Below are 27,290 nucleotides of genomic sequence, written 5' to 3'. Positions count from 1 at the left end.
ATATCGGGCCATATGTGCTGATATTGATATTGATATAGGGCCATATGGCCACATACTGATATTGATACCATTTCAAGTTTATGTATTACATTCATGTAATGGCACATAGGGTTACACTGAATTGTGTTTGCTTTTAATGAAAGTGACTGATTATTCCCTGAACTTATCTAAACATTTGGATTGTAATCCAATTTGGTTACATTATTGTTTTTGTTTGAGCCAATAATGTGCTAATGATTTTAAATTTGGTGATAACTGATAACAGTCAGAGTTAGTGAGTGATGTGATTGTGTTGATTGGCTGTCCAGCTTTGCCCACCCCCACCTTTGGGTATATAGGGGGATTTTGATTATTTTTATCAAGGTTAGTGGATGCATGTGGCTTGCTCACGCTTGGGGAATGTTGTTAACTGAAACATTGAGTAATTGTTTGTTCAATTAAAGGTTGAATATCTTACCCATGGAGTCGTTTGAGATTTATATATATTTATATATATATATATATATATATATATATATATATATATATATATATATATATATATATATATATATATATATATATATATATATATATATATATATATATCAACAATAACCTTTACTGGTTATTGTACCAGTACAATTGTACCAATAACCTTTATTGTACCAATATTATTGAACCAATAACCTTTACTTTACTGGTTATATATCAACAATAACCTTTACTATATATATATATATATATATATATATATATATCAACAATAACCTTTACTGGTTATTGTACCAGTACAATTGTACCAATAACCTTTATTGTACCAATATTATTGAACCAATAACCTTTACTTTACTGGTTATATATCAACAATAACCTTTACTATATATATATATATATATATATATACCAACAATAACCTATATATATATATATATATATATATATATATATATATATATATATATATATATATATATATACTGATATTGATACCATATATATATATATATATATATATATATATATATATATATATATATATATATATATATATATTTATATATATATGTAAAGGTTATTGTTGATATTTGACTAAATACCCAATTGCTCAAAATATCTGTTTATTTCCTGAAACCAATTTTTTGCTCCAGCAAGTATGGAAATTCTCTGATTTTACCAAGGCCAGCAGATTATGACTATCGTGTAATAAAATTTTATATTCCGTTTTATTTTGACAAATGCATTTGATGGCAGCAGGTAATGGCCCATGGGAAGTGGTGAGAATCTTGGTCTTTCTTGCCACTGCTGTGCTGTGAATACTTATTATGGTTGTCCATCAGCTCTACCGTTTGCATTAATCTTTGCCACGCAGACTGCTGCTCATGAGGCATGTTTGTACCTGATACAGCGCAAGCCCACAGGTTCTGATATCCCACTGAAACCAATGGCCATGCTTTGTCTATGCTATTTGTGGGTATTAATTTGTATTCCGTGAAGTGGGAGGGCATTTTCCCTCCCACTTTGTTACCTCATGATAGCACAAATAATCCCGGATTGTTTTTTTTTTTGTTTTTTTTAAAAATTCCTACAAGGCTCAAAGTTGTTGTGCATTTTCTTTTTTTCTTTTTTATTTACATGTTTACTTGCTCTTATGGACCTTCCTCTCATACTTTGACTCACTTCATCATCTTCAAATCTTTAAAAACAGTGTAAAAATCGAATTAGGTCCACAGACCCTTTTTCATACTGGGGGAATTGGAAGTTAAATGGAGTTCCGAACAGACATTGAGGAAGAGAGAGGGAGAGAGAGAGTGTGTGTGTGTGTGTGTGTGTGTGTGTGTGTGTGTGTGTGTGTGTGTGTGTGTGTGTGTGTGTGTGTTTACATCCTGGTTGCATGTACATCTAATTCTGTATACTCTTGGAATGTGCCTTTTGCCTGTTGAGGCTCCATTGACCTTTTTTTTTTTTTGTGCAAGATCGAGGCTCGTGTAAGAGCTAACATTGATCACAAAAAAGACAAACTGACACTGACAAATAGACAAAAAAGACAAAGACAAACTGATATAAAACTTTGATAAAGGGAGTGGGAGAACAAGATGGAGAGCAGGGAGATCTGTGGGAGGGAGAGGGCTTGAGGGGAGGAGGCATGGGAATGGGGGGGGGGGGGGTAAAAAAAAAACGTGGACACTGTTGGGACTTCCAGGAAAGAAGTTGGTATTTCAAAAAAGTGGATCTGGGGTGAATTAACGGGGGTAGTAAAGATCAAGGTTTTGGATGGGAGAAGATAGATGGTGGTGAAAAGCTGTTTTAAAGACCTGGAGGGAGGAGTGTGATTGAAGAGAGTGTGGGAGTTTGTTCCAGAGGCGGGAGAAAAGAGGAATGAAAGAGTGAAGGTGAATACAGAGTGTTGATTTTGGCCGTTTAACCATAAGAGGGTTGCTGGCAGATCTTGTGCGACCTGCAGGAATATTTGGGGGACAGAGCCCAGAGAGAGCTGGAGCAGCAAGGCTGTAGAGGAGTCTGTAGAAGACAGAAACACCACCAACCTGCCTGCCTGTGGTGAGTGAGTAAAAGGACCTCAGAGTTAGCTTCATTGCAGTAGATTCCAATGATTCTGAAAGCTTTGGTTTCAACAGCGTGAAGCCGAGCTAGGTGTGAGGCAGGAGCACCGGCCCATAGGGGAGAACAGTATTCCATTGAGCTGTGGATGACAGCCTTGTATGTGGTGAGGAGCTCAGGTGTGCCAAGGAAGGACTTCGCACGACGGACGATGCCCAGTCGGCGACTGGCTTTGGAGGCCAGCTTGGAAATGTGGTTTTCCCATTAAAGATCATGGTAGATAGTGAGACCCAAAAGCTTGAGTGACAGAACTTATTGAAGAGGATAGAAAGAAGACCTTTGAAGACTCTTTAAGTCCCTTAAATAACTTGAAGACCTGGAGGACCCAAAAGACCCTTGAGGATATGTTGCACCCCAAGGTCCATAAGACACAGAAGACCCCTTAATAAGTTTAGACACCTTTAAATCCCTTCACCCTTTCGACTTTTATATACTTTTTAGACCCATAGAACCTTTAGACCTTTATACCCCAAAGTCTTTCAACATCATTTCGACCCCTTGCACTCTTCAGACAGATTAGACAGCTGAGACCCTTGATTTAGAGCTTTAGACCTCGTCTACCTTTTTAGATTACAAATGAACAAGAAGAAAAAGACATAAAATGTTATAGTACCCACCGTGGTTTTAGAAATTATGCTGTATGGAGTTAAAGGTTAGCCATCTTTCTTCGGATGACAAAACAAAATCTTTTGCATATGTATACTCATGTATTGTCTTTGTGGCAAGTTTGAACAAAATCGGTCCATGCATGTCCGAGAAATGGATGGGGACACGTTTAAGTAACAAAATGGCTGTCAGTCTGCCATATTGGATCTGATCTCGAAAAAAAAATGACGAGCATATGTAGGCCATCATTCCTTATATGTGTGCCAAGTTTGAACAAGATCGGTAAATGCATGTGTGAGAAATGGTTGTGGACGTGTTCAACATTGGGTTTTTTTACAACTAAAATGGCCGTCAGTCGACCATCTTTGATCGCATCGTGAAACAAAATGATGTGCATATGTATACTGTCATGTGTTGTTTTTATGCAAAGTATGAACAAAATCGGTCAATAAATCTCCGAGATGTAGTTGTGGACGGACGGATGAGACCAAATCCATAAGCCCCCGTTTTCGGACCCAGTCCAACGGGGACTAATAATATCATTAATATTACAAAATACATTTTTGTATTATGATTGGTGTAAAGCCAACATGTGCATTGACATGCTCCCCAGTTTACCCGTGAATATCCCGAATTTGCACGTGCATACTGTGCACTGCACGCACAAATTGCCAAGTGCGTGTACCGAGTCACATCACTGCGCCACATGTGATATTGAGCAAATTGCAACTCAGCACGATTCGACGAACCATCGCAGCTGTGAAAAACATATTTACTGAAGTCTAAACGTCGTAAACATGATGATACACCTTTCAGAAAATGACCTTCTACGTGCTATTGGCATGCGCCAGACAGGAATGTCACTAAACTGTTGTGGCTCGGAGTTTTGGTGTTCATCGGAACATGCAACAGTCACTGGAGATGCCGTCAACAAACTGGTGACATCAGAAAGCATCCACGTTTTGGGCGACCACGTGAGGCATCACATCGGCAGGATAACCGTTAACCACACCCGGATGGTGCACATTCGGAATCGATTCCAGACAGCAAGTTTGAGAGCTCGCAGCATCCCTGGCTTGCAACCAATCGGTGCCAGAATTGTCAGGAATCAGTTACGGCGAGCATACCATCTGACCATGGCGACCAGCAGTACATCCAGTTTTGTTGCTATGCCATCGACGTGTGCGCCTAGCTTGTTGTAGACAATGTCAGAGGTTCAGGAGACGAGTTTGGGCTGCTGTCCTTTTTACAGATGAGTCTAGGTTCCATCTTGGCAGTAGTCATGGTCATTGTCTCGTTTATCGATGAGAAGGTGAACGTTACTCTGATGCACACGTTGTGCAACGTTCACCGTTCGGTGGCAGAAGCATGACGGTAAGGGGAGGCATTACCACACATCACGGAACACAGCCGAAGGTCATTGATGCCAATTTGATGGGTATTTGGTACTGCAATGAAGTTCTCAGTCTTCCTGTTCCTGCAGGTTAGTGGATGTCACATCACACTTGGACACGATAATGTGCGTCATCACATCGCACAAGTGTTCACAAACTTCATTGCACAACAGAACATTCCCACACTTCTCTGGTCAATTGTTTCACCTGATCTTTCTCCCATAGAATGTGGGATAAAATTGAACGACAATTGTGCCGTCTTCAAGACCAGCTGACATTGGCTCAACTGTGACAGGCCTTGGTACAGATCAGGAATGACATCCTTCAAGCCTTCTTCAACCATCTTGTGTCCTCAATGAGCCCCAATGCCAAGCGTGTGTCAACGCATTGGATGGAGGTCCTCAACGCCAAACAGGAAATTAGAGCTGTCTCCCTTGACATTTCACGTGCCTTCGATACGGTCTGGCACCCTGCTCTGCTCACCAAACTCTCCTCCTTTGGTATCCATGGAAATCTCCACGTATGGCTGGCGGACTTCCTCTCTGGTCATAGTCAACGTGTGGCCCTGAATGGGTTTCTCTCATCTCCTCTTCCTGTTCAGGCTGGAGTTCCCCAAGGTAGTGTTCTGGGCCCTGTGCTTTTTCTGGTCTTCATCAATGATCTCTCTGACTCTCTTGAAAATCCTCTCTATCTCTTTGCTGACGACTCTACTCTCTGTCGCTCCATTCCTCATCCCTCAGATCGGCAGTCTGCAGCCTCCTCACTCTCTGCAGACCTGGACAAAATCACAGACTGGGCAAACAAATGGAACATGTCTTTCAATCCTGATAAATCTCACACTCTTACAATGTCTCTCCGAAAAGACCGACTGGAAAACCCTCCCATCCACTTTCTGAATAATCCTCTCCAAGAAGTTCTGTCACTCAAGCTTTTGGGTCTCACTATTTGCCATGATCTTTCCTGGGAAAACCACATTTCAAATCTGGCCTCCAAAGCCAGTCGCCGACTGGGCATCCTCCGTCGTGCGAAGTCCTTCCTTGGCACACCTGAGCTCCTCACCACATACAAGGCTTTCATCCGCAGCTCTATGGAATACTGCTCTCCCCTCTCGTCTGGTGCTCCTGCCTCACACCTAGCCCGTCTTCACGCTGTTGAAACCAAAGCGTTCAGAATCATTGGAATCTCCCGCGATGAAGCTAACTCCAAGGGCCTTTCACTCACTCACCGCAGGCAGGTTGGTGGTCTTTCTGTCTTCTACCGACTCCTCTCTGGCCTTGCCCCCCCAGCCCTCTCTGGACTCTGTCCCCCAAATATTCCTACAAGTCGCACAAGATCTGCCTGCAACCCTCTTATGGTTAAACTGCCAAAATCAAGACTTTCTGCTCACCTTCACTCCTTCATTCCTCTTTTCTCCCACCTCTGGAACAAACTCCCTCACTCTCTTCAATCCCACTGCACCCTCCAGGTCTTTAAAACAGCTGTTCACCACCATCTCTTATCCTCCCCCATCCAAAACCTTGATCTTTTCTACCCCCGCTAATTTCGGTCCCCTTGTGTTTTATACCTCTCCACCCCGCCATCCCCCTCCCACGCCTCCTGCCCCCAAGCCCTAACCCTCCCACACTTCTCCCTGCTCTCAAATGTTGTGGTTGTGTGCTTCCCCTTCTCTCCCCATCTTGTCTCCCCATCTTGTCTTCCGCTCCCTCTTTTTGTGTGTTTTGTTTGGCTGGTTGATTTGTTTGTGAAATAAATGTTAGCTCTTTCACGAGCCTCGATTCAGTATACAAAAAAAAAACAAAAAAAAAAAAAAAACGCAAATGGTGGTCACACCAGATACTGAGCTAGTGAGCTGTTTACTGACTTTTGACCGCACCCCTCATCGAGCTTCTGGAAACATGTTGTGCACATGTATTGGCATTCTCATGTAGATTTCATGTTTATCAAACGCAAAATATTGATATGACCAAACGATGTGATTTGTTTGTTTTCATTTCCCATTTCACGTTGGTGTAAATGATGCACAGAGACCTTCTTCCGCTAGTAAATATACAAAAACGCACTCTATCTTAACAAAAACCCGAACACATGGTTGTTGTTGTTGCAATTTATTTGTCACATCCTGGGACACTGCTGATGCGCCAATGCGCCTGCTCCAGCTCATCGAGGGTCTGGGCTGTCTTTACAATGATCAATGATATCCCATAGATGCACAATTGGATTTAAATCGAGCAAGATGGCAGGCCAACGTGCCATAACATGGGCATTGATAATAATTGTCTTTGTTTGGCCCTGTAAGCAAGAGAATAATTATCATGCATAAAGACTATTCATGGACCATGTTGTTGAAGGGTAGGCAACATGCTCCTGTAAGATCTCATTGATGTATCGATCTGCCATCAGATTATCATGGATACGGATCAAACATGTGCAAAAGGTTTCATCATTACCAGCCCACATCATGAAACTTCCATGTCAAAAACATGTGGTTTACTGGACTGACTGGGAATATCGCCCATTGCCTCTTCTCTGGACTTGTGCATTGCCATGCCTTTCAAGCACGAACGTCAATTCGTCGCTGCACATAACACTTGCCCATTGCCTTCATGTCCATCAGATGTGCTGATTTGACCACAGCAATCATGCTTTGGTATGTCGAGGTGCAATTATTGGATGTTGCACATCACAATGAGCACGGATCCCTGCATCACAGAGACGCCTCAAGGCAGTTGCGGACACTTGCCCTTGTGAGGGTGTGCACTACTCTGGGCAGTTTGAAACCCATTCCTCAGATTGGGCATGCCACTATTTGTACTGAGTAGGAGTCGTCATCCTGGAGCGTCCACTTCTTGAGTTCTTGGCATATTTCTCGTTGATCCAGTGGCTTGATAACGTATTTTGAGGTCCTAAACAGTTCCTCTCCTTTGGATAAAGAGCCTTCCAACATGGCTAATTGATTACCCTGCTTGAAGATTTTCAATTATATGATTCCTTGTTTTCTGACAGGCGTGACATTGTAATGGATTGTTACCTCCGTCACCGAAGGTGGATGGAGGTTATATTTTCACCCCGGTCTGTTTGTCTGTAAACAGGATATCTCAAAAAGTTGTCGATGGATTTGGACGAAATTTGTTGGAGAGATTGCGTGTGTGACAAGGTCTAATCAATTCGATTTTGGTGAAGATCTGAATCTGAATCCTGATTCGGATACAATTATTTGTAAATTTATGAAGTGATTATTCACCTTGGAGTGGTATGGCCAAAACGATATGTAGCATGATATTTCAAAAAGTTGTGGATGACTTGGAACAAAACTTGGTGGATGAGTTGGCTAGGTGACAAGAGCAAGGCCATTAGTTTTTGGTTCAGGTCCCGATCCAGATCTGACCTATCTGTGGGATACAAAACGTAAAGTGTTCAGCCTTGCGGAGGTATGCGCTCTACCGAGTGCAGAATGTAATTCGTGTGTTCCTGCATGATCCATATGCTCGTGTCTTGGAAAGAGTTTCAAATTTGCTCAGAATGCCTCATTTCGTCTCTAAAAACCTAAGGATGCATGGGTTATGTGTTGCATAAGACAATTACGTTATGTTTAAACTTGCAATCAGGTGTGCCAAAGAGACACATGGCATGAACGCTGGAGCAGTTCTTCAACAATTACATTATCAATTCCACATGTTCCCATTTTTCGAGAGAGATAGGGAGATGGAGGGTGAGAGTGTGTGAGTATCCAATGTACCACACTCTGTTTCCATAGCATCGGTGCTGCCAAAGCAGTTTCTTGATGTGTCAAGCTGTGTGGTTTGCCATCTCTCTCCCAGCAGTAGTTAGGGCATTTATTTGGAATTTGACCATGGTGCCAGCGATAGCTCACTTGCTCTTCACGAAGGACAACATCCACGAAGTACTGCCTGCAGATGGGATGTCCAGTTTAACGGCCAGCCGAGGGATGGCACATACATTGATGAATCACCCTGACTGTGAGACACCGGGATGACAGTGTAGAGCTGGGTCAGGATTTATACTCGGGCTAGACAGCTAAGAGGCAGGTATGTGTACCTCTCGGTGTGTGTGTTTGTTTCAGAACGACTAACTTTCGTTATTGGTGTTACAATACGGACCATCACGCCAAGGTTTTTTGATATTCGCGAATGACCAAAATCTCTGTGTTTACACTGCATTCAATATCCAGAAGATTCCCTGCAAGGGTTGTTCAAATGTAAAGCAAATCTGGTTGGTATGAATGCTCGGGAAGACGTTCTTGCAAATAATAATGATTTAATCAAAATAATACATGGGAATAGGAAGGACCAAATGCTATAAATAAACGTACTTGATATACAGCAAACCTAAACCCCACTATGACACCGATCTACTGGAATCTCACAATGATTGGAAATACAAGCACGCTAGTCTTGGTTCCACCATGCAGGTTCCACCATGGTCATGCGACCTGATATGGCACACAACAAAGGCAAGAGGATCGTGATGCGCTGACGTCTGCGGTCTCTTAGCAGTCCGTCCGTGGAGAGATGGTGTCAGCGGTCTGTGGAGATTGATGAAGCAGAGAGAGAAAGTCTGATGTCTTTTCGATCTCAAAGCACAAGTTCCATCTCACACGCATATGTCTATGCGGCTTTTATTACCTTTGGGTCCAACCTTCATGGACAGCAGGTCCCTCTCATTGGGCTACCTTCCAAGGTAGAGAAGCTACCTTCCAAGCCATCTTGCACCTCTCAAGGGCTTCACAAGTCACTGCACCATCCTGGCCTGCAGTCAATGGCTAAACTGGCCTGTGATGTTTCCATTGGATAAGTGCCTTTCTGTCAAATGCCAAAGTCCTCTTCTTGGCCTCACCTGTACAGGAGGTTTTACGCAACACAGCCTTACCCCAAGCTTCCCTATGATTCACAACCACTGCCGCTGCATGTTTACTATCACTAGTATAACTCCACATGTCCACATATATAAACACATATTACATACTCGTTGGCCAGGTCCCTGTCGCCAGTGTAAAGCTAGCCTGCTCGAGCACATGGACCAAGCTATTCTTAACACATTCTGGCTATTGATCCCTCCCCTCCTTTTTCCACGTAACAATACATGTGTGCTGTTGACATGCCATCACCTGTTTTATGAACCTCATCTGATGCATAATCATTGTGTTAACATCCTGAATCATATATGGTAGTTACCTTGTTGAAAGAGCTCACACAATTTAGTGGCCCATTCGCTTTGCTCAGTATTTCTTGCAGGGAAACAACCGCCTTGGCCTTGTTCCACACATTAGGGAAGCAATGGACCTAGCCTTAGGGGGCCAAGAACCTTCAAATGTATTTATGAGTTAATTTGCTAGCAGCCTATCCATGGTTGCTGCCAATAAATAACATTTTGAGAGCGGATTTGTGACTTTTTTTGTTTGCTGGTTGGTTGCATTTGCATGTGCCGCTTTTAACTGGGGTGCCTTGGGTGCCTGGGCGTTGGTGAGGTCGAGGATCGAAATGGGAGTATTGACGGACTTTAGCAGGTGTGCCTGATTTCCCTGTCCTTTAGTTGACTGCTTGTACCTCAACCATTTGCTTTCTCGTCTGTGTACGACAAATAAATAAATAAAAAAGCCAGAGTGAAATGTTTCTTCCAAATTGATGTTTGGTACATTTTATTTTGATTGCCAAATAGTCGGTTTTTTTTTTAAAGGAGATTTTTGAAATGTTTAAGCTTCGCTTTCGTCTTTTTGTCTGTCACACTATCCAGCCCCTCTAAATATCTTCCTCTCGGCACACCAAACAAGGGCAGAAGCTGAGCGTGGGTGCCAGGTGCCCTTTGGCTGTATTAGCCATTTTGTTTTTATACTGCTCTGTTTACTAGCCCCTCTTGCTCTAGGTGTGGCATTCTGACTGCGGATTGTCACAAAGCATGTCTCATTGTAATTTCCCTTTACTTTTCCTGTCGATACATATATTCACTATTTTGTTTTAAAAGAAAAAAAATCATGTGGTGTGGTTATTTTCACGAGATTTTCATTTGTAAGCCACAAATATTACTCCTTTTTAAATGAAATTTGGGTTGAGCTCAAAAAGCTGTGTATCAATGCAGCGGGAAGTTTTGAGTACGTGGCCCGACATTTTGTGGACCTCAAAGTAGTATCCCTTTATTATTTTTTTAAATGTAATTTGTCATTTGTCGAACTGTTGTTGATATTTTTTTAAAGTTTGAAAATGGTTTGGAATGAAAAAAATAAAATAATTACTTTTCTACAAAATCCACCATAATTGTACAATTTGAAAACTTGCTTTCTTTGTTGAATTGGCTGTATCCTACACTGCTTTTACCATGGTTTCATCATCTCATGTGGAATAGGATATTAAATTATGGATTAATTTTCATGCAAGCACGTTTAATCAGACCATGAAGTGTTTTTTTGGCGTTTTAATTTATCAGCCATCGGTGATGATGCTGTTTTTGCAAATATCCAAAATGTGTTTTTTCTTTTCTTTTTGCAAGATGGTAACATGGAGGATGAGGTATTGTACGATGTCATTAGTGTGCAAATTGACCAATCATTCGCAACAGCAGGATAGATATTGAAACTTAACGAAACTGTTTTGCAACTTGTATATTTGCATCACCTGCTGAAGATTGTTTTTGAATTTTTTTTTTTTGCTGCAATGTTTGATTTAGTGCAACCGTTAATTTATGCATTCCAGTACAATCACACAGCCTCAAATTGGTAAACATGGTTCTGATCTCTTAAGTGACGGCTGTCGTAGTTTACTTGGTGCTTTTCTTCTATTGCCCGACCAGCCGATTCGGATTCGAATTATCTCAATGTTTGCATCTGATCAATGCCCGTGTGGTTTGTTCCTGTAATGAGAAAAATGGTGGCTGTTTGGTCTCTAGCCAAAATGTTTCAATCATTGTGTGTTTGCTCTGGGTGTCTCAGCAACTATTTGGCAATTAACATCATTCCCAAGAATGTTTGTTGTGATTCTAAACATGTAGATATTTGCCTTTATTTCCGGAGACAAACCAGTAGTGCAATGGACTTTTAAGGCCATTCATGCACTTGATATATATATATATATACACACACACAGTGCATTCAGAAAGTATTCAGACCCCTTCACTTTTTTCACATTTTGTTATGTTGCAGCCTTATGCTGAAACCGTTTAAATTCTTTTTTTCCCCTCATCAATCTGCACTCAATACCCCATAATGACAAAGAGAAAACAGGATTTTAGAAAGTTTTGCAAATTTATTAAAAATAAAAAACTGAAATATCACATTGACATAAGTATTCATACCCTTTGCTATGACACTTGAAATTTAGCTCAGGTGCCTCCCATTTCTCTTCATCGTCTTTGAGATGTTTCCACACCTTGATTGAAGTCCACCTGTGGTATATTCAATTGATTGGACATGATTTGGAAAGGCACACACCTGTCTATATAAGGTCTCACAGCTGACAATGCATATCTGAGCAAAAACGAAGCCATGAGGTCGAAGGAACTGCCTGCAGAGCTCAGAGACAGGATTGTGTCGAGGCACAGATCTGGGGAAGCCTACAAAAAATGTCTGCTGCATTGAAGGTTCCCAAGAGCACAGTGGCCTCCATAATTCTTAAATGGAAGAAGTTTGGAACAACCAGGACTCTTCCTCGAGCTGGCCGCCTGGCCAAACTGAGCAATCTGGGGAGAAGGGCCTTGGTATTAGAGGTGACCAAGAACCCGATGGTCACTCTGGCTGAGCTCCAGAGATCCTGTGTGGAGATAATAATAATAATAATAATTCATTTATTTTGTATAGCGCTTTTCATGAAGCCCAAAGGCGCTTTGACAGAGTGGAAAACATAATGCATAACCTCCAGAAGGACAACCATCACTGCAACACTCCACCGATCTGGGCTTTATGGCAGAGTGGCCAGACGGAAGCCTCTCCTCAGTGAAAGACACATGAAAGCCCGCTTGGAGTTTGCAAAAAAGCACCGAAAGGACTCTCAGACTGTGAGAAACAATAATCTGTGGTCCGATGAAACCAAGATTGAACTGTTTGGCTTCCGTCTGGTCACACTGCCATAAAGCCCAGATCGGTGGAGTGTTGCAGTGATGGTTGTCCTGGAAGTTTCTCCCATCTCCACACAGGATCTCTGGAGCTCAGCCAGAGTGACCATCGGGTTCTTGGTCACCTCTCTTACCAAGGCCCTTCTCCCCCGATTGCTCAGTTTGGCCGGGCGGTCAGCTCTCGGAAGAGTCCTGGTTGTTCCAAACTTCTTCCATTTAAGAATTATGGAGGCCACTGTGCTCTTGGGAACCTTCAATGCAGCAGACATTTTTTTGTAGGCTTCCCCAGATCTGTGCCTCGACCCAATCCTGTCTCTGAACGCTGCAGACTTTCCTTCGACCTTATGGTTTGGTTTTTGCTCTGATATGCATTGTCAGCTGTGAGACCTTATATAGACAAGTATGTGCCTTTCCAAATCATGTCCAATCAATTGAATTTACCACAGGTGGACTCCAATCAAGGTGTAGAAACATCTCAAAGATGATCAAGAGAAATGGGAGGCACCTGAGCTAAATTTCAAGTGTCATATCAAAGGGTATGAATACTTATGTCAATGTGATATTTCAGTTTTTTTATTTTAAATAAATTTGCAAAACTCTAAAATTCTGTTTTCTCTTTGTCATTATGGGGTATTGAGTGTAGATTGATGAGGGAAAAAATGAATTTAAACGATTTTAGCACAAGTCTGCAACATAACAAAATGTGAAAAAAAGTGAAGGGGTCTGAATACTTTCTGAATGCACTGTATATATATATATATATATATATACATGCATTTCTCAATGATTTACTAAAGTGCATTGATCATTTCGATGATGCTGTTCATTGTTCCACAAAAGTATTTGCCATGCGCTGATTATTCGCCTCTAAACTCGGCCATGGGATGACCCAAAGCCGTTATCCCATAAGGATGCCCTATGCCGAGGCAGCTGCTATATGTTTAATGGGTTCACAACTGAGATGGTATTGATATTTTCAGCCATCCTGTGTATTGTTGATGGAGGCCTTGGGTACAGATTGAAAATCACCAAGTTCATCCTATTGGTGTTGCGTATTGCACAAGGGAGGGAATGAGTTGGAACTGTTAATGGTTTTGGTGATTATTTTGAAAATGAATCGAAAATGAACATCCTGTGCTGTCAAATCTATATCTTTGCACTTCTTCACTATATGTCTATTCTGTTCCCTCTCCTCCTCCCCTCAATTCTTGTTGCAAATTACAGTTAGCCTAGAGAGGCCTTGGATCAGTATGCCGGACTCGCCTGTTGATGTGAAGAACCAGATACGACCTGCAGGCTCCTCGCCCACCATGCCCCCACCACCTACCACGCAGGGAGCGTCTCGAGCTCCCACCTTTACCGCCACTGCGAGTAAGATCCCTCTGTGAATGTGTTACCTGTACACTTCTGACATAGTATTTGGTATTACACAGAGGAGGGTTCAAGGTAGCAGCTTTATTGATACATCTTTATACCTGATTGGAGGCAATTTCAATGATTAGGCCTCATGGAGTGTAGAAACAATCTTATAAGTAATCATCGTTTAATAATTGGGATTAAATGACAATATTTAAAGGCAAATTAGCCAGTCATGGCAGTTGCACAATTTTTTTTTTCTTTTCTATTTTTGGCAGATCAACCATGACCCTTTTGTAATAAAGATTGTTACCAAACATTACTGGTTATGATGAAGCGCTGCGTTGATAACTAGAACGGCATTCAGTGGAGAACATTCCTCCGCCAGGCTGAACAGTTTGTTTTGTATTCCACTGATAGGCCGATCTGGATTTGCACCTGAACCAAAATCTAATCGCCTTGTCCTTGTCGTGTAACCAACTCATCCACCTAGTTTTGTCATAATCTGTCCACAACTTTTTGAAATATCATGCTATATATTGTTTTGGCCCCATCTCTCCATGGTGAAGAATCACTTAAGGAATTAAAAAATTATTTTATCCGGATCTGGGTCTCGACCTTCACCAAAATCGAATCGATTTGTCCTTGTCACACACCCAAACGGTCCACCAACATTTTTTTTCTTTCTGAATCCATCTATAACTTGTTGAGATACTGAACAGTCATGGAGAAATATTGTTGAAGTATCCGAAAGAGACAACTTTTGTTGCAGACACTTTTTAAGACACATGGTATATATATATATATATATATATATATATATATATATATATATATATATATATATATATATATATCTATCTATGTATATATCTATCTATCTATGTATATATCTATCTATATATATATATATATATATATATATATATATATATATATATATATATATATATATATATATATATATATATATATATTATATACATATATATATATATATATATATATATATTATATACATATATATATATATTATATACATATATATATATATATATATATATATATATATATATATATATACACACTACACACACACACACACACACACACACACACACACACACACACACACACAGACTTGGCATTTAATATGGAATATTTTTTTGTGGGGGTGAACTTACTTTTCAAGTTGACTTAGAACCATAAGTTCATTGGAATTATGTTGAAATTATTCTAGATTTTGTTAATGTCACCTTTAAAAGAAACAAAAACCACATTTGACATTTCGAAGCAAATAAATTGATCCTTGAAAGTGATGTAAACTGATATTGAACTCAATTCACGGACAGTACTGTGTTAAACTTCTGTACGTTTTCCAGAAGTATTTCTTTATTTTGCACATTAGCCAATTTTTTTTTTAACAAAAGTTAAATTACAACTGGGATTACGGACAGTAAAATTACAGTTCAGTTCGTCGTGTAACCCCCACGAGCATTCAGGAGAGCACGTACACGTTGAGGCATGCTGTTCACGAGATTTGCTAAGGTTTGGACAGGAATCGCTTGCCATGCAGTGATAATAGCCTGCTGCAATTCACGCACAGAGGTCGGCTGCTGGTCCAAGTGGTTGATTTGATGCGTTAATTCTGCCCACAAGTTCTCTGTCGGATTCATATCCGGTGACATGGCAGGCCACTCCATATGCTCTACACCACGGTCAGCAAGAAAGTGTTGGATCATGCGAGCACGATGAGGCCATGCATTGTCATCTTGGAAGACAAAGTTTCCTCGAAAGGCTGCACGAGCAAATGGAAGCAATGTTTCTTCCAGAATGGCCCTGTACTTGAACTGGTTCAGGTTTCCATTCAGAACAACCAGGTCAGTTTTGCCCCCTGCATGAAAAGCAGCCCAAACGGTCACCCCACCACCTCCAGCTTGGACTCTTGGCACTATACAATCTTCGTTGTAGGCTTCATGCACTTGTCTGCGCACTCGGACATGGCCATCTTGACGATAGACCAGAAATCAAGACTCGTCACTGAAGATCACGTGATTCCAGTGTCCTGGCTGCCATTGACGGTGCTCTCTGGCCCACTGCAATCGGCGCTGGTGGTGTTGTCTTGTCAGGCGTGGCTTTCTCAGGGGACACCTGGCACGATAGCCTGCTTGAACCAGTTGTTGGTTGACTAGCCTTCTGGATACAGGCACATTTGTCAGTTGCTGCCACTCAGCCCGAAGCCGATTAGCTGACTTGGTACGGCCATTGCGGACTAACCGGTGCAGCTGGCGATCATCCCTCCTTGTGGTTCTGCGGGGACGTCCTGGCCTCGATATTGGAGGTTGGACACCCCTCTGAGCATTTCGTTTCGGGATCTTTGACACCTGACCTTGAGTGATGCCATGCTGCCGAGCAATAGCACACTGTTTCATGCCGGAATTTCGTAAAGCCACCACTCCATGACAAACAGCATTGTCAAGTTGACGGACCATCTCCAGAGGAAGCGGCAATAACTTTTGTAGACGTGCAGTAGTTGTTTTCCACTAATACAGAACGCAACAACCCTTATATACCCGATTGTGAAGCCAATCGTCAAATGTACCTGTCCGTACATTTTGTCACGGCACCTGTGATATAATCCTGTTATTGACGTATTGCTGCGACAGACAATCAGTGACATGGTTCTTTTAACAAAGAAATCACCGAAGCGTAAAAGAAACTCACCAGATTGATATTCTGAGTTCAGAAAGGAAACCCAAGTGAAGAAAAAAAAAAAAATCCATAATAAATGCCAAGTCTGTATATATGTGTGTGTTAGCCCTATCACTCAATGGTGATGAATCACACAAAAAAAATTCTCTGATCCGGATTCAAATCTTCATCAAAATTGAATCAATTCTTCCTTGTCACATACCCAAACTGTCCACCAAGTTTTGTCTGAATCCGTGCACAACCTTTTGAGGTATCCTGCCATACAGTATATTGTTTTTGTCCCTATCTCTCAATGGTGAAGAATCACTTAAAAAATTTAGTATCTGGATCTTTCACAAAATCTAATCATTTTGGCCTTGTCACATACCCAACCTGTCCACCAACTTTCGTCTGAATCCGCCCACAACTTTTAGAGATGTCCTGTTCACAGACTGACAGACAGGTGGGTGAAAACCGAACCTCTGCCTACCTACGATGGCTAAAGTAACTATACTGCCGTATTTTTAACCAAAATAATGATAAGAGAGAACGAATGCAGAAGGTATTACAAAGCAATCATCTAAAGAAGGTAAAATAGAACAGATGGCATGAAATAAACTTATGATAGTACATGTTCAAAATATTTTTTTCCCCCACCCCAAACCCCTCTTCCCTAGCTCTCATTCTTGTCACTCGTGTTTGTCTATACATTTACAAAAACCTGATATTGTCATTTTACAAACAGCTTTCCAGCAGGGCGTTCAGGTGCACCAGAGGTGAGTGGGGCAGGCAGCATGGGCTGGTGCCTCCAGCGGATATCCGTGTATTTTTGGAGAGTGAGGGTCACGGGGCGTGCGCCGCGAGTGATGACAGCTTTGCAGCAGGTGTCAGCTGTCACACTGTAGGTGAAGAGAAAAGGAGAGGGGGGGGGGGGGGAGGGATGGTTGCCCAACGAGCACGTGGAGAAATGGGAGATGAATAACCTCAGAGAGGCAAAGGCAAAGGCAAAGGCAAAGGCAGAGGCAGAAGCAGTGGAGGGAGCTTTTGGAATTGCTGCTGTCAATTAATCCTGCATCGGCCCAGCTGTTCTGTCTTCTCCAGTGTGCATTTAGTCCATTCTATTTTGCCACCCCCCCTCCCTGATTTAAATCCCTTAAGACAAAGTCCATCTGGCGATGATGGTGTTCCATCGATTTGATGCTACGATATTATTAGTGTGCTGGGGAAGTGGTGAGATGGAGAGGAAGGAAAAAATCGATACATCTTTAACTTACCTGATGCAGGTAGGTCTCTCTACCCGATTGAGGCTTTTGGTCCCCTTTGCCTGCTTTTGGAGTGCAATAAAAAAAGCCTGATTTCTGGCATGTATGCCAATAGATGGTTACATATCCAAAATACTTTGGCCTCATATTTATTTGGTTTAACAGAGGATGCTGTACAGTGGAGTTTATTTTGAACATGCCATTCCCTACAATTCCCCATCTCCCATAACGAGTTATTGGATACCCAGCGTCATTGGGTATTTCTCAGTTGAGCCATCGTCCGGTTCATGTGCCATGCTATGCAGTTCAAGAATTGATCCCTGCATGTGTGTCGGCTGGCCATCACGTTTATTAAAGGGGAATGAGATGTGACGGAAGGCCTTTCTGCACGCTGCACTGAAGGTACAATGGAATACGACATTGAAGAATATAGACTTGGAGTGGGGTATTCCTCAGGGGTGAGAAAGCAAAAAGATATGAAGTTGATTGAAGGAGAGAGAGAGAGACAGAGACACAGAGAGACATAGAGACATAGATGATGTTATTCTGCGTAATTATTTTTGTACGCTGGTTATAGAAATGCTCGCTTCGTTGTATTGCACAGAAACATTTGTTTATTTATTTAATGTGTTCATGAATATTCCAGAGTTAGCTGAAGGTTTGCAAGCTTTGGTGCACAAAAAAAAACTCATCACTGAGAAGCCCTTAAAGGACATGCACTTTGCTAAGAGCACAGCATTTTCGAGACTGCAAAGAGCAATTATCTGCTTCGGATGCATTAACGGCCATTTTTTCTGTCCTTTTGCTTGTGTGGTGCAGTGTTGAACGGAAGAACCTCTAACCATTCGCCGACAATTGCCTCAATGGGAGGCTCGCCATCCTCACCGCCAGGCAGCTATCATTGCAATGGGCCCTCACCATCACCCTCCTCATCGTCCTCCTCGTCTGCCTCATCTGTCGCTGCAGCAACAGCATCTGCTCTGGGTGCACCGCCACCCCCATTGCCCCCTGCTTGTGGCGCACGGCAGCTGAGCAAGCTGAAGCGGTTTCTCGCCACTCTGCAGCAGTTTGGAAGTGATATTTCGCCTGAGATTGGGGAGCGGGTGCGGGCCCTTGTTCTTGGTCTTGTGGTAAGAGTTGTTTTGATTCCTTATTTCATTTTCATCTTGTCAAACTTCTTTTGGGGGGGGAGGGGTGGAGTGGGGGTTGGCAAAGAGGTGGAGAGTTAAACGTTGGGATTCCTATTCACAACGCCAGTGATCCAATATACACATTGCAAAAAGCATGCCCAGTGATTTGTAAACATGGAAAATCCTTCTTTCCAAGAGCATTTTCTTGAATCTCTTTCCTGTAACATTTTTCTTGGAAGGTTGCTTGCCCTAAGCCCAACCCGTTTTGGTGACACTATTGCAAAGTTTCAATTGCACTTTTTTCCGGCTCACTGCTTTTGTATTTTTAAGGAGAAGAATCATCTCGTACTTTGTGTTGTTAATTGTCAGATCTTCATGGAGAGTGTGTAAAGGCTCAACAATACAACCAACTGACCTTGATTATTGGTCAAACTATAAACCACCCCCTCCCCCCCCCCCCCCTCACTCTTCAAACACACCTTCCATTTATTTGACCAATCAAAAAATAGCTCTGACTGATTCCCAATGTGTGTCAGTTGCATCTTTTTGGAAAAGCTCCTATCACAACAAAGTCTGCCAAAGACTCAGAACTTTGCAGGCAAAATACATTTCATATTTGCTCTCCCCCCCCCCCCCCCCAACCCCACGACAATTCTTTATCCCATCAATGATTTGATAGTTTGCAAAAAAAATATTATATAAAGCAAAATCCCCAAGTTGGCATAAATTGGGAGGAGGAGGAAATTCCTCCTTGATTGCTCCATTGCGTGTCGAGGGAATAGCGATGTCATAAAGATCGTCACTGGTACCCACAGTGCTCTAGGAAGTGATGTCACTTCCCCAAACTCAGCGGCTGTCTTTGTGTGAACGTGAAGTTTAGTGTTGTCTCATGTATCTGTCGGTATGTGTACGTGATTTGTGCTGTAGTTCCTCAACAATCCTTAGAGCTGTTAAAAAGTAGCAAAAACAAACAAATAATTGGATTTTGAAATGGGTAAACACTTCGTAGAAAGTTATGGTAGATTTATTCTCGTTTGGGGTCAATTACAATTATAACTGCAATTTAAGTCAGTTCTGCTTAGAGTGTGATTAACCATCCAATTAACTTTCAAATTAAGCCCTCTCAAGTAACCAGACTCTGGCATCATGGTTGGAGCATCCTCTCCGAATCTGAGAGGTCAGCCGTTCAAACCCCGGCCGACTCATGGCAAAGACTTAACTAGAGAGGTTCCAGGGAACCTGAACTCAACTGGTCTATATCAATATGGTTAGAATATGCATAATAGAACCACAAACTATATAGTTTATATGTGCTAATAATATATGACAAAATTGATTTTTCAATATGGCCGCCCTGCCACGCCCAATTTTGGGCGTGCAACGCCCAAATGCAATCCCAAACTAGTTTATGTCTTAAAGATGCTGCATAACACGTTTCATCAAATTTAATCAATATTTGTGACTTTTAGAGCGTAGACGTCGAATTGTTTACAGACAGACAGACAGACGGCGACGGACGACGGACACTGGGTGTCCACAAAAACTCAGCTGGACATAGTCCGGTTGAGTTAAAAATTGTACTACCTTGCTTGACGTTCAGCATGTAAAAGGTCAGGAGAACGAACAATTCCCATAGGTTGATATCCATGGGTAGATATCCACGAATGTATCTCGGTCCGACAGACAGACAACAAATTGCGTATTTTAGTATGATAATACGAACAATTCCCATAGGTTGATATCCATGGTTAGGAGGAAATTCCTTTTTGAGAAATGCCCCATTGAGTGCGGTGAGAGAGGTGGCACTATTGTTGTGACTTTGCTGGTACCCAACTTTGCTTGTATACTTTGCTGGTGGTGGCATGTCCCCCAAGGTCAGTGGCTGTTTTTGTCTTGTCTAACTGTCTTGTGTGCGTGTAACCAGAACTGAATTGAAATGGACATCCAGTTCTAAGGTTTAAAAACCTGGTGTAAACAAGAAGTAAAATATAGAGGTGTGCAGTACTCTACAACCAGGCTCTGCAATGATATTCTGCAAGTACCAAAGTTAATAGCACTAATAGATTGAGACCTTTGCAATATTGCATGTACAAGCACGGACCGGCTCGCGATGCTCACTTCACCACACATCGCTCCTGGGGTACAGGCTTGTTTAAACTTAGGATCAGACCGTGCATTACAACATATTAGGTCATTTAAACGATTAGACCATTTCTCACTATTCTAATACCCGATAATAAAATGTACTTCCATACGTTTGTCGGGGCGGGGGGCAATATCCCAAGTCACGGGAGGGGGGGATATTGTTTTGGAATTAAATGAATATTGTTACGGTACGCGGTTAAGGATGTTGTTTTTGCCGAGCGGAGGCTCCGCGACCGAACAGTTGTTCCCCGACTAAACCCGATTCACCCAAACGTTGGCCGTATCGCGCCACCGCTATTCAATCGGGAAAAGAATAAGACGACGAATGCAAAGAGGAAGAAGAAGACGTACAGAAGAGTAACGGGGTTTATTATTATTTACACACATAAGCAAAAAGAGCAGTCATGGGTATTTACAGCGGACATGAAAAACGCAGGTGACACAGTGAAAATTACTAGCTTATACAGACTTAGTTACTACCCAGGACAGCACGAACAAAACAAACTCACGTACGCAAATGGGGAACTTGCAGGCAGGAATGGCTGGAAAGGATGAGCAGGTGGGATCACAGGGCACAGCGAGCAGGTCCACTCCGGGCGGGAAGCGGGGAGCCGGCAGCTCCTTGTATTCCACTTTACAGCGCACGCCGGCAGCTCCTGGTATTCGGCTTTACAGCGCACGCCGGCAGGGTCACTCGCTGCCCCGTCAGGGCTTCACGCGGCTGGTTGAAACGGGGCTGGACTCATCTGCCGTATCTCTTTGCAACTCGTTCGTAAAAGTTCCTCTGCTTTCTCTTGGACCCTTTCTTTGTCGTGGACCTCTCCACGCAGCTCAGCTCGTATTCCCTTCCTCTCACTTCTCTCCAGCGCGGGACTGACACGCCCTCTCCCCTGTGCTCTGTTTCGTGACCTTGTATGGTAATCCCACGGGCTTGTCTCCTTATTTGGGCATCGCGCCGACGGCACGCCCCTCGTGGCGAGCCACGGGCTTGTTTCCTTATTTGGGCATGGGGCTGCACAGCCCCACCCTTCGTGGCGCGCCCTGGGCTTGCCTCTCCCTGGCGACCCCGCCCCTCCTGTTCAAACAGAGCACGGAGCACATATTCACTATAGCAGCGAATTGAGAGGGCGTGCAACCCACGCTTGTGAACTGCTTTACCCACAGATGGAGAGTTTGGCTGGGAAATGGAATTATTGAAGGGGAGCTATTTTTAATTGATTCGGTGCAATGGAGTGTCATTCTAATGGAAGACAAGGCCTTAATCTAAAACACATAATAAGATATAAGCTACTGAACAAGGGTTTTATCGTGTCCTGCAATGTGGTGTTTATGGAATTAACTACCGAGACGCCCTTTTTACCTTTACACAACTCTGGAGGCAGGAGGGGCCATATCCAACCAATGTTACACAACAATTTACCACTACAATACACACAATCAAAAAAATACAATCCTCATATCCGCAACACTGCACCCTCCTCCTCTTAGGCACGACCCGGGCCTACAACTTTTATTTAGTGTGACACGTAGGTGTAGTTCCCTCTACTTTTAACCTGACCCTGAGTGCGACAGTTTTAAAACATAAATAAATATGTCCCGCTGCACCATTGCACCCTGCCTAACAGACTCACGCCCACAGCTAACCGAATTGCGGAATGGTCTTCAAACTATACATTGACGGTGGGGAGCATTATTTACAATTGACACTACTTTTATTTACAAGACTAACCCAGGACCTGTGATTGTTCTTTCTGGGGGGGAGACAGTCTGCTCTGCATCGACGCACCATGAAAGCACCCAAAAACGCACCAATACACCCTCAAGCACCAATCGGTGCACAGTCATCACTGTTCAATGAATAAAAATAAAATCAACAACCCCTAACCCTGCAGGTGGTCCCTTGCTCTTCGGCTCCCTCTACTGGCTATTATTATTTCTTCCAGTTGTTTTCTTTTTCCTTTGCTGGCGGCCTATTTGTATTAAAACTTGCACCCAACGTGTCCCTTTTATTTATTTTATTTATGGCCCACAGGGCCGACTAGTGTGGTTCACCTGTGGGGCATCGGTGCCCTGTGGCCAAGGTCCGCCAGCAAGATTTCGGGCCCTCATGGCCGGTTCCAGCAGAGGGGCCATGCCCCAACCCATGGGGTCCATAAGTGGTGCTTGGCCACTGACATGTGGTCCATAATGTGGTGCATCGATGCAGACAGCTGGTTCTGGGAGTTCCGGGCGCACAATGGCGGACTCACGCACGCTCCCCTCGGCGCCCAATGGCGCACAGGTCATGTGGGAGACAAAAGGGGGAAGACAGATGAGCGAGGGGTAAGGTCACAAGGGTACACATCAATAAGGCAATGCAAGGTGAAATGGGTACGGAGGGCGAAGTGAGAAAGCTCGTCCCTACCGTACGTCACCCCCCTGTCACCTACACTACCCTTGCCCTTACCCCATATGTACAAAATCTACACCTTTACAAATTCGTCACTACTGTCACGTCTTCCCATATTTCCCTTATACCAAATTCGTCACCACAATCCCTCTAACCAAAATTTGCCATCACCAAATTCATCATCAATCCTCATAAGGAGGAAGAGATGGAACACAAAGCACAATGTCACACCCACGTCATGATGCGTCTCACAATCCAAAACATTTGCACATAAAAAATAATCAAAACATGGCATGGTGTGGAGGTACGTCATCTCAGGTGAGTGCATGTAGATGGTGCGAGGAGACTTCAATCCTAACTATCCTCTAAATGACTTTAACACACTTTACTCTACCCGGGGTTTTTCCCTGCCAATCCATTGGCCAACTTACACTATGGGTTCTAAAAACCAAATTCCCATTGACCAAACTGTGGTGCTTCTCAATTTGGGGTCTCACTCCCCCGATTCAACTCCCGGTGCCCTTGCACAATTTCTGGGCTGGGGCGTGTAGCTCTCCCAGCAGGTCTACCCACCTGCACACCTCCACCACTGCAGTTGCCACCCGAGCTTACCTAGCTCCTCACCCTAACCTAACTAACTGGGGAAGGCCCCTCCTGGCTCTGTCACCCCACTCGGTGCCCTCTGGCACTGGGCTACCCGGGTCCGTCCTCCGGATCCTCGGGCCCCATCCACAACAACTACCGGCTCCCAGAGCCCACCTGCGGCCTCACCTGGCCGACATCCTCACAGTGGTGGAGTGCCCAAACCAACTACACACACTAACAGGCTACACGCCCAGCCATTTCCACAACACTAATGCACCCATCCAAATACCATTCTCTCACCCGCACCACAGATGCCAATATCCAACCACAATTTACCTGTACCCTCTCCCTAACACTTACACTACCCGCCCTGGGTATTCGTGATGGGGGTCCACTCTTCCCCCATTCACACCTTTGCACCATTCACTCCACTCCATAGTTTCCACCATACTCACTCCACGACCATCCATTCCAAATACTCCATATACTCCACACTACCATTTATTCCATACACCTGTTCCTCATACCTGTTGTTGCACACCTGTGCACTCACACCTGGTGCCACCTGCACCCTCCTCCTCTTCCTGGACCATTTGGTCAACACAACTCATCTCACTATCACTCACTCAAACACTGTTTCATACACCTGTCCAGTTGCACACCTGTGCAATCACACCTGTTCCTTACACACTTTTCTCAATACACTTCCAATCCTCAAGCACACGGCATCATCTCATCTAACTACTCCCCTCTGAAACTTGCGCTTCCCAGTCGTCCCTTTAAACTATTGCGCTCCCTTGTCATTATCATCCACACTAATCTACCTGCGTCCCCACTACAGGTATCCTTGTCACTAACTAATCTTAACGTTACCTAATGTCATCTTCGCTAGATCCCTACACACGATATATCCTAACCCACCCGGGCTAGTTTTCACTGCCATACACCCCATAAACTAGTGCTCCTTTGCCCCGCTCTGTGAGGGATGGTGGGTTGGCCATCCCATCACATGGGGCATCTCTTACTATAAATTTTGCTCGTCCAATTTCCACAAATCAAAATTTTCCAATTACTGCAAATTCTATTCACTTTTCTAAATTTCGGATCAAAACCACTATCACTATTATCATCATCACAGTCCGCTATATCCTAGCCTCGGTGCGTCATGACATCATTAAACTCGGCTTCGCAAAGCCGAGCAATGAATTCGGGTGGTTTGGTCGCCTGCAGGTTGAATCAGTCCGGCTTTCAGTTCCAGGGAGGTGGTTTGGTCGGGCCGAGATTCCACGCACCATCTCGGCGCGGTACCTTGCGGTCCCGGGCCCGATAGCTCAATCTCCCCCGGTCGGAACCCCGTCCCCACGAGGGGGCACCGTCCGCTTCCTCCCACTCGCCCTTGAACCGGACCGGTCGCCTCGCCCGCCAAGGCCCGGACTCGACCGTGCAGGGCGGGGCCAAGCCCGAATCGGCAACGACGCTTTGAAGAGAAACGACGCAGCTTCGATCCGCGCCGGGCCCTGCATCCCGAGTGCTCGCATCGGCTATCCGTCGCCCTAAACGCTAACCCGGTTACCGTCGATGCTTCACCTGCATGCTCACACGCATACGCTACCCCTTTCACCCTCACCGAGGTCGGTGCGTCAACGCCGTCCGTACATTCCACCAACGTACTCCCTGTTACACACCACACCTCTCGCGCACACTCGCCGTTCGCACACTCCCTTAACACACCTCGCGCACCGTCTTGCGCACTCTCCCTCGGTACGTACTCCGTACCACTCACCATGGGCGTGCACTCTTGCATCCACCCACTAACGCGCTCAGATGGGCTCTCCCACTCTCGCGCTACTACCAACTCAGGTGTGCTTCCTCGCACACCTCAACCATTCCAAGCGTGCATTCTCACTCCCGCTCCACCACCAACTCACTCCTCGTGTCACACTCCGTACACCCCGACGTGCATTCTCGCTCACACTCGGTTTCACTCCCACACTTTATAACACACGCACTCGCCGACGCACACTTTTTCCTCACACGCGTGCCATTTCCACTCACACGGGATCCTTTACCAACGCCCGGGTGCCATATCGATCCCAATCGCGCGACAATTCTTTTGTCGCTAAACATCCTTTTACAAAATCTACCCGCACAATATACAGCACGACTCACCTGGGGGATTCCCTTCTCCACGCGCACCTGCAAACTCTTTATTTGGTTAGTGCGTACATCATCATGATTTGAGCAGGGACTTTGTACATATTCCATTTCTCCCTGCAATTCCCGGGCTACCTCCGTCATCTCTTCAATTTTAATTCCCAGCACTGCTTTTTCTTTATTCACCTCGACGACCGCTGGCTTTAATAAAACACCCTCCTCTACCTCAGCGGTCGCTGGCTTTTCCAAACCCCGGGTCGCGATTTCTACCCCTGTCATTGTACCCGTGCTTTTCTCAACTTCGTTCAACCGGCGCTTCTCGACCCGCGTTACCTCCTCGTGCACCCGTGGGACCTGCTCGCCCAACCTGCGGTCAATGTCTTCCTGTATTCTTTTTGCCGTGGCGTTCATTTGCTCCTGAAATCCAACCGGGTTGTACCTTGCTTCGTGCCTCACTTTTCCCATGTCTATCCCCTGGGTAGCCATCATTGCATCAAATCCCTTACTGTCACCCATCAGAGAGGCACCGAAATGCATCATCAAAACGCCCCAGTCCATTGGCACTGCGGGTCCGGCTATCGCCGTCACGTACGGGAGGCCGCCATTTTGTGTGCCTGTAACCCCCACGACCGCACCTTCTTTACTCTCCTCCACCATTTTCCCCACTTCTTCCCTGGGGTCCTGGGTCGATTCTACCCTGTTTATCTCTCCCACCGACATCCCGTCGCCTTGACCAGCCATGGCACGATTTCAAAATTCGGGTTTTGCTTTAAAACAACACAAATTTCCAGCAGCTCCAAATTTTGACCAAATGTTTTCCTAGATGTTTTTAAAAATTTGGTTCGGGCCACGTAATCTCACTCCCAGACACCAATTGTTATGCCAATAGTACAATTGGTGTTCCAAAATTTGGGCTAAATAA

General features: G+C 44.0%; 1 protein-coding gene across 5 annotated transcripts in view; it reads left to right on the top strand.

Annotated features, from left to right (window-relative positions):
- The window catches only part of LOC137435412 (protein CBFA2T1), a 192,076-nt gene that overhangs the window by 40,862 nt on the left and 123,924 nt on the right, over positions 1–27,290 (top strand). For all 5 annotated transcript variants that reach the window (XM_068129183.2, XM_068129180.2, XM_068129182.2 and 2 more), the window contains 2 exons: positions 13,881–14,027; positions 18,785–19,095. In XM_068129183.2, coding sequence (XP_067985284.2) covers positions 13,907–14,027; positions 18,785–19,095 — 432 coding nt within the window. In that variant the 5' untranslated portion in view covers positions 13,881–13,906. The remainder of the gene's footprint in view (positions 1–13,880; positions 14,028–18,784; positions 19,096–27,290) is intronic.

Source organism: Myxine glutinosa, chromosome 9, assembly GCF_964187855.1.
Source record: "Myxine glutinosa chromosome 9, kmMyxGlut1.1, whole genome shotgun sequence".
NCBI lineage: Eukaryota > Metazoa > Chordata > Myxini > Myxiniformes > Myxinidae > Myxine > Myxine glutinosa.
This window is presented reverse-complemented; position numbering and strand designations above follow the sequence as displayed.